The 8800-nt window shown below is 64.1% G+C and overlaps 1 protein-coding gene across 1 annotated transcript in view; it reads right to left on the bottom strand.

The window, feature by feature from the left end:
* Nucleotides 1-637: 637 nt before the first annotated feature.
* Nucleotides 638-8800, bottom strand: part of RBM38 (RNA binding motif protein 38) — a 14215-nt gene continuing 6052 nt past the window's right edge. Inside the window, exon 2 of the mRNA XM_023536616.1 lies at nucleotides 638-2311. Coding sequence (XP_023392384.1) covers nucleotides 2008-2280 — 273 coding nt within the window. The 5' untranslated portion in view covers nucleotides 2281-2311 and the 3' untranslated portion in view covers nucleotides 638-2007. The remainder of the gene's footprint in view (nucleotides 2312-8800) is intronic.

The raw sequence follows: 8800 nt of genomic DNA on the forward strand, positions 1-8800 counted from the left end.
GCTCACACCTCCTCTGTGAGGCCCCCGTGATTTCCCCAGCACCGAGTGGCGGCTCCAGCTGAGCTCTGGGAGATGTTGGGACTACACCCAGGTGGGGCCTCCCAGCCCCAGACCAAGACCTGGCTTCCTAACTCTGTGACCTCGTGCCCCGCCTGGCAGCCAGCACCCCGAGGGCACTGCACAGCCCCCTCTCGGCAGCCCTTACTCAGGTTCTTCTAGCAGCACCCTCCTTCCCCCTGGGGAGCGGCCCCTCCTTCCAGAGGGCTCCGGTGGAGCTGCCAATCGTGATGCCAAGACCCGCCCCCAGCCACTGCTCCTGGGGCCGTGCTCTGAGCACAGCACCTACACTGAGCCAGTCGGCCCTCCCCGGGGACTTTAAGCAGATGGCCAAGAGGAAACACCCAGGGGCAAGGGCGTCAGTTCCGTCCCGACTTCAGTGGGTGGTGATGGGGGTGGGGCTGTGTCCACCCACACTCTGGATGCCCACATGCCAGCGGAGGCAGGCGCACGATGAATAGCTGTCAATCAAAATCCTGCCCAGGAGGGTCGGTGGTGTGAGTGACACCGTGTGGCCTTCACTTGCCCATGACCACTGTGGGAAGCCAAAGGCGCCCAGCTCGAGAAAAATTAGACCGACTTTTTCTTTAAAGAAAACAAGTTTTATTTTTATAATCGGAACATTCTAATAAAAATATTTTAATATTGGCTACCTTTATTTTCTGGGCCTTGACTCTGTGCCAGGCCACAAAGCGCTTGCCTGCATCGGTCAGCCCCGAGGCCTCCCACTTCCCTGAGGTAGGTCCGAAGGAAACCCCCAGTGCCCCTCAACCCTCCAACCCAGCCTCCCCGAGTCCCCTGCCAGGCTGCCACGCTCATCGCACCGTCCCTGCCTCCTCCCGGGCAGGGCAAGGGCATCCTGCTGACTCCCCAGCGCCCCTCCAGAAGCCCTATCACGTGCTGGAAGTCTCGCCTCCCCTCCTCAACTGAGCCCCCAGGGAAGGTCGGTAAGACACGTCTCAGGCTGGTCTCGTAGCTCAGGCTGGTGTCCCGCAGGTGACACGGAAAGAGGGTGGGGCCTCAAGCTGGCTGGGGATGCTGTGGCCCAGCCCCTCGGCCAGCATCACCTAGGCTCCCACTCCCTCTGCCTCGTGCAGTGGTGGCGGGGGTGGGGCGCGGGTGGGCAGGGGACAAGCTTCGGAGCCAACTTCCTGTCACTGAGAGAGCCCTGCCGTCTGGAGACGCCCCCCTTCGGGGGTCCTGGCGCCCTAGTGGCAGACACCCGATCAAACAGAAAGACTGTCCCCGACTCCTTGGGCGGAGTCATCGACAAAAGTGTCTCAAAGTCAAAAACAGGTTCTAGATTCTTGGCGGCAGGAGCCTCCGTTGAAAAAATAGACTGAAATTCTGAATCGCTTGGTAGCAAAACAATAACAATGAGAAAAAGAGGTGCAGTGCTCCGACGACAAGGAAGCGGCCGTGCGGGGGGCCCTGCGGTGTCGGGGTCCCCTCGGGTCTCGTGGAGGCCGCCCCGTGCCGTCGCCGGGGAGCGAGAGTTCCGCCAGGCGGTGCTCCCACACAGCTTCTCCCGCGTTCACAGCTTGTGCGGATGGAGTGACAATAAATAGTCAGTTCACGTTGCTCTCAGGTTTCCCTGGAGTAAGGCATCTCTGAGCGGGACAGTTTCTGCACGGCCCGAAGCGGGCCGGGTCTGCGGAGGGCGGGGACGGGCCCGCCTGATTCGGGGGTGCGGTGGGGGGGGGGAGGCAGGCGGTGTGAGCGAGGAGGCCTGGCTGCATCTGCCACAGCTCTCGGTCACTCTTTTCTAAGTCCTCCCTTGAGACGTGGTGGGTTCTGGATTTAAACGGAAGCAGTCTCTGGGCCGTCCGGGGTGCAGGCCGGGGTCCCACGGGGCCCCCAGAGGCACAGGTGCTGGCTGGTGTGCACCCCGAGCTCACGGGCCACCTGCCTGGTGGGGGTGCGTGACCGGCCTGGGCCCGGGGCGCGGCCTCACTGCATCCTGTCGGGCTGCAGCTGTGGAGGCTGGTACTGCACGAAGGTGGTGCCCGCGGGGGCCGCGGCCGGGAGCGCCGGGGGCACGGTGGCCGCGTAGCCGTAGCTCACGAAGCTGGCGGGCGAGGCGGGCGAGGCCGCGTACGGGTACTGGTCGTAGGTGGCTGGCGGGTACTGGGCGTAGGCCGGGCTGGCCGGCGCATACTCGATGCAGGGCGAGGACAGCGACGGGACGAGGGCGGCCGGGACCACCACGCTGGGCTGGACCATGGCTTGTGGGTAGATGTAGTGGGGGGTCAGCCTGCGGGGCCAAACAGAGGGGGGTCAGGGTCAGGTGCCAGAGTGGGGGGACACGGCTGGCTTCGGGGCGGAGAGCTGGGTGGCGCCTGGACGTTTTCTCATCTGTAAAACGGCTGCAGCAACCGTGACGACGAGGCGGGGCGCGCGGCCGCGCAGGCCTGTGCACTGGCGGCCCCTGCCGCCGGCAGCGCCCGTTCCCCGGCTCTCCACGGGCCCCTGCCCCGCTCCGAGTCTGTGCAGCGCCCCTTCCCAGTGGGCCCTCCCCAGGCACCGCCCTGCCAGCCCTGCGCCCCCACACGCCGCCCGCCCCCACAGGGCTGCCTACGGGACTGCGGGGCCGCGTTTGAAAATGACTTAGAATTTCAAGACGGTGGCAGCAGAGCACCAAACGATACAGGCCCTTCCGAGCACGGGTCCCCGCGTGCCTGCCCAGCCGCCCGCTCCTGCCTGCGGTCCCGCGTCCCTCCCTGTTCATCTTCCCATCCGCCACCCGCCAAGCGACACCCTGCACAGTTCGCTGGTCTCCCACGTCTCCCCGCAAAGCGTCGGCTCCAGGAACGTCCCATTCCTGTCCCCGACAGCAGCGCTGGCCCCGGGAGCCCAGCGAGTGTCTGCGGAGGATGAACACGGGGACGGTGGGGCGAAGCCGTGTGACGCGGACGGTGGGGGCGGGACAGAGACGACGGTGAGGCCTCAGGAACGCAGCCGACACGGCCGGGTCACACGTTGTGACCGGTGGACTCGACCCCCAGGGGGCCCTTCACACTATCCCCTCGTTTTCAACACAAAAACAGAGCCCAGAGGGTCAGCAGCTAGCCCAAGACCCCCGCGATGAAGCGAAGGGGCCGGGACACTCCGACCCTCTGAACCCCCGTGCTGGCCGCCCCGCAGGCCAATGTGCCAAACCATTACCGGGGACGGCTTCTGCCCGTGCCTGCCCAGCCCCCCGGGGCAGAGACCAACTCCCGCGTGTCGCAGACGGGAAGCTGAGGCTCAGGAAGGCAGCGCCGCATGAGCCCGTTCGGCCACCAGCCGCTGGGCCGCCACGGGCGTCTCTGATCCTCACGGCTCGTCTGTGACAGTGGAGCCCACGGCCCAGGAGATGCTGCCCGTGCTGGGCACAGAGTGGCCTCATGGAGCAGACGCCACAGCTGCCCCACTGGCCTCTCCCTGTCTTCTCACACCAGCATGAGGTACGCAAGACGGGGCCACCCTGGGGGTGAGGTGACACCCCGACTTCCTTCTGTTCCCATCGGATGCGCCCAGCATCCCTGCCCTGCCCTGCCCCAGAGAGAAGCTGCTTTGAAAAGAAAAGGAACACCTCCCACTGGGTGCTCCGCCCCCCAGCAGGGCCCCCAGCACCCTCGAGGGGCCCTCGCCCCAGGACAGGACCGATGCGCGCCTGGGAATCGGTGCGACAGCACAGAAACCCAAGCGTCATCCGCGGGGCACGGGCGGCCCCCGCCTCTGCCCCGGCCCCGGCCCCCCGGAGAGAAATCCGAGCAGCAGAGCAGAGACGCGGTCTGTGGAGACCGAGATATTTGTGCCAAATGGTGATACTGTTTGTACGAAAAAAAAACAAACAAAAACAAAACTGTTTATACACATCCTAAGACAGGTGAGGTCGAATCACACAAAACACGGCCACTTTTACGGCTCCAAGAGCTGATGACGCAGCTTCGCGAGGGGCTGCGTGTGAGCGCAGAGCGGCTGCAGGTCACGCGTGGGTTTGGACGCCTTCAGAAGAATCGATCCACGCACATGAGGAAGAGTAAGGAGCACGACTCACAACCCACACGTACAAACAACCCAGTGTCCACCCCCGCCGGTGGGGAGAGGAAGAACATGGGGGTCCATCCGGCCATGGGACAGGCTCGGCCACAAGGACTGAAGCTCCGGCACGCGTGACAATGCTGGGTGAACCGAGGACACTGTGCTGAGTGACCAGCCGGACACAAAGGCCGCCCGCTGTATGATCCTATGGAGATGAAATGCCCACGACGGGCAAATCCAGGGAGGGGGAAGCGATTACACAGCCAGGGGCTTCGGAGAGGGGGGAAGAGGGGTGCTGAGGGGTCTCCTCTTTGGGTGAGGAAAAAGGTGTGAATTACGCAGAGGTGCCGGCTACAGAGCTTTGCAAATACGCTGAATGCTTGCAGCCGGAAGCTTCTAGGTTAGGTGGCCTTCACCACCAGCAACGCACGTACACAAGGACATTCTGAAGTAGGAGAGAACCACCATGTGGGAGAGTCGGGAAATGGCCCTGGGGGCCCCACGGATCCAGCAGCAAACACCTGGGGGTCAGAGTCTGGGGCACACCTCTGCCCATGTCCAAGGTGCCCCCAGCTCGCCCTGACCGCTGGCCCTCCCAGGTAGCAGCACCCCAGCGGTTGCCATGGCAATGCACCCATGTTAGCAACAGGCAGCTCCTCCCTGCACGTACAGGAGGGACCTTTCGCAGTTTGTCAGGAGGCCCCGACTCAGGGCCGAGACACCCGCTCCCCACCATCCATTTAGAAATCTGCTGTCCACCCCTCCACCCTCCCATGTGGGTACAAGAGGCTTGAACAGAGCCAGGTCTGGGTTCAAATCTCATTTCAGCCTCCTAAGCTGGCAGCCTTCTCGCCTGTCACAGGTGTGCTCTGGGTCAAGACACGGCACTGAGCAGGCCACACGACCCCTGCCTCCTGAGGCTTGGATTCCAAGAAGAGGACGGGTCACGGAAACACACCAACTTGTGAACCAGAGCTTGACTCCCGGGGGTGGTCAGGGCAGGCTTCCTGGAGGAGAGGGCGACTGTGCAGAGTGGGAGCTCCATGGCCCACCTCCTCACTGGCTCTCACAGGAGTACCTGGGGTGGGCTCTGCCCTGACACCCAGCACTATGGCCCGCTGGGCACACGCACCTGAGGAAGACACGGGCTCCGGCCACCCGGAGGCCTCTGGGAGAGGAGCGGATGGAGACAGGATGAAGGGCGTCAGGGCGCAGTGCCCCCCATGCTGCTGTCCTGGCACCCTCACTGCCCCCCCAACCCCCACTTCTGGAACCTCAGAACATCCCTTAGTTTGAGACTGTGGAAGCTCCAAGCCCAGAACCTCCAAGCACGGGAAGACATGGCCTGCCTCAGACACCAACATATCCGCTAAAAACATGGATGCTTGCAGACTGCCGTCAGGCGGGGTCCAGGACCCTGCATCTGACAGCCCCCCAAAGACGGACACACACCCGCACACAGGAATACGACCCAGACCAGGACCTCACACCATCCACAGGGCAGAAGTACCTGGGGCTTTACAGATGGCAGGTCCCTGGCCATGCGTGCCTCAAGGCCTGGTTGGCTCAGGCAGCTGTCACGTGACCAAGTGTCCAACACCTGATGTCAGGACCAGACAGCCACCCTGGTGGGGGATGCTCAGACTCGCCGAGGGTGAACAGTGTTTAGGTTGGGGAGGAAGGGGACTCCGTTTCCCGACCCTTGGGGACACAGTCCATCTGCACCTAGCCACCTGTTTCCCTCAGTGCTGTGCCCCGCCCCCACCATCACTATGGGAAAAGCCCGAAACAGGTGCTGTTGCTGCCCCATTTCCTAGAGACGGAAAATGAGGCTCAGAGAGGCCCGTGGGACTTATGCAGCCACGGCCAAGTGCAGCAAAGCAGTGTGCCCGCTGTCCATCTGCTGCCCGGCTCGCCTCCACGAGGGCTGGCTGTGGGCTACGGCCTGTGACCTGGGCCCACCTCTGGGGCCACCCAGGTGGGAGAGCGGCCCAGGTACCACAGGTGTCAGTCCAGGACCCAGCAACCCCTCGAGGTCCTGTCCCCACCAAGAAGCTCCGTGTGTCTAGAGACCAGACCTGAGTCAGGTGTGTGCACCTGGACGCGTGTCACAATGAAAGGACTACAATATGGGTCCTGTGCGCGCTGAGGCCCAGGACACGGTGTCACCAGACCAGCCACGGGGAGGGGAGGACGGCGCAGAGCGACTCCGCCCCCAGGGGACACGGCCACGTCTGGGACATCTCTGGCTGTCACACTGGGGGGGTGGCACATGTCAGTGGCATCCCGTGGGTGGAGACCAGGGATGCTGCTGACACCCTGCAATCTTCGGACGGCCCCACCACGGAGAGCTGCCCAGCTCCGCGCCGGGCTGGAGACACTGCCGCAGACCGCAAAGTGAACGGCAAACTCGAGGGCCTGTCACTGCGCTTGGGGCTAGACGCCAGGCCAGCGGCTGGGAAGGAGGCCGGGGGCATCATGGGACGGACATCACACACACACGCACACTCACACACACACACGTGCACACTCGCCGGGACCCACTGAACTCCGGCGAGAAAGAAAACCCAGCCTAACCAGCAGCCAGCCGTGTCCAAGGATGGCCCCCGCCCCGCACGCTGCAGCAGGCAGCGGTCCCAGCCGCCTGGCACCATGCAACAAGGCACTTGTGCCCAGGCGGTTCCTTGACACTCTGCCCATGCCCCAGAAAGATCAGGGTGCCACCAGCCTCCACATGCCTGACCTTCGGGCCTCTGAGAAGGGCACAGCCTGGTGACACTCTAGTCTGCCCCTCGAGGATCCCCTGCCCTCTCTCCCCCTCATGCACTAGGAGGCCCACACGCCGTCCTCCAATCCTCTCTCTTCTTCCCCCATCCCAAGCTCTCCAAGCCGGGCCCCCATCCGCCCACACCCGGAGGGCCCCAGGGAGGGGGTGCTGCAGCTAGCCGGGCTAAAAAGGCAGAGCACCCCCAAGGATGCCACGTAGACTGTGCTCACCTCCAGCGGCTCGGGGTCCAGGGTGGCACAGGCCGCTGTCCAACAACGGGCCGAGGTCTGTGCCTGGACCCAATGCACCCAGGGTGGATCACGCAGAGCCAACAGCACCCCAACCCACTCGGTTACCGGAGACCAGGGTCCAGAGGCACGAACCCTATGTGCTGATCCTGGCTGTGCTTGTCCAGTCTCTTGGCCCTCTCTGGCCTCAGTTTCCCCATCTGTAAACTAGGGGTGCCACAGAACCTGACAGAGCCCCCATGGGGGTCCCTGGAGGTCCCCTTAGAGATATTTGCTCGGGGCTCTGAGCAGCATGGCCTACAAATTCCCAGGCAAGCGAGGGCACCGACAACAGCTAAGGGCAGCGGTGCCCAGGAGACAGACGGCCGCACCCTCAAAGCAAAGCCGTCTGTGAAAGGGAACCCACCGCACGTCTGAATGCAAAGCTACCAAAACTAAAAACGGCGAATGGCCGGTTTCACTTTCCACGCTCTCGGGAGGTTTGGCCACCGAGCTGGAAACCCCAGCCACTGAGCCGCCACTCCAGGGTGGGGCCCTGCGCGGGTCACCTGGCCACCGAGGGCCTCCTGGGGACCCCCGGATCTCTGGCGCCGTCAGGTAACAGGCAGGTGTGTGGGGCAGCAGGCAGAGCAGGTGAAATGCTCTCCCTGGGTTCACGCCGGGCCCCGCAAAGATCTGCACCGGCCCCGTCCCAACCCGCACTCCCGCCTTCGCCCCGACAGGGCACCTACACCGGCCTCCCTCTCCGCCCAGACCGCCCGACCTTCGCGTGTGCGGGCCCAAAGCTCTGGGAGCTTCTTGGATTCCTCCTTAACACTTAGACGGACTCCGAGTCCCACCCTTCTCACCCCAGTCCGGTCTGGCCAGTCCCCACGGCCTCGAGCCTGGACTGTTACTGTTACTCAGTCCCCTAGCTGGCAGGGCCTCCACCCTGGCCTCCACCCTAGCTAGCTGAGCCCACCCGGCAGCCAGAGGGGATGCTTTAAAGGCACAAGCGACCCAGTCCTGAGTCACTAAGCCAAACTGAAATGCTCCCAGGGCCCCGCAGCCCTAGAGAGCCAAGGCCACCCTGCCGGGCCCTGGACACCCCATCTCCCACCTCCTTCCCCGCAGGCCGCCCTCTACCCCACCGCCTGTGGCCACCTGAGGCAGACCACCCCCTTTCTCATCTGCCCCCGCCCCATGAGCACTCTGCTGCAGGACACCCCGCAACTATAAGCTGTGACTGGGTGGCATTCTCAGTCTGGCACAAAGCAAGGACCTATTGGCTGCGTGGACTGACTATACGCACAGCTCCCTCTCTGGCCCACGTGGGGTGGGGGGGCTGGGAGGGGACGGGAAGGTACCCGACACCCTGCGCTCGTCAACAAAAAAAGTCACAAAAACAAGGGGCAACACAAACGAGTAGCAAGAGGGGCCCCAAGATGCCTCCCACAGTGCTCCTTCCACGGTGGCACGGTGGCACGGTGGCATGGGGGGGCCCCGCCCGGGAGCCTGCTCCCACAGTCCCCTGCTCAGGGACACTCCCGTAGGGGGATTCAGACACCTACATCGGCCTGCCTGTGGTGTGGCCTCTCCCCGGGGTCCGAGGCTTCCGGACGAGGCTGTTGAGCCCCGAGGGGCCGGGCCAGGCCAGGGGCTTGCCCTTACAGAGGCACCCAGAGGCTGGTTTCTGTTACAGCAGATGGGGGCGCACGGCAGG

This window comes from Pteropus vampyrus, unplaced genomic scaffold, assembly GCF_000151845.1.
Source record: "Pteropus vampyrus isolate Shadow unplaced genomic scaffold, Pvam_2.0 Scaffold162, whole genome shotgun sequence".
NCBI classification, from domain to species: domain Eukaryota; kingdom Metazoa; phylum Chordata; class Mammalia; order Chiroptera; family Pteropodidae; genus Pteropus; species Pteropus vampyrus.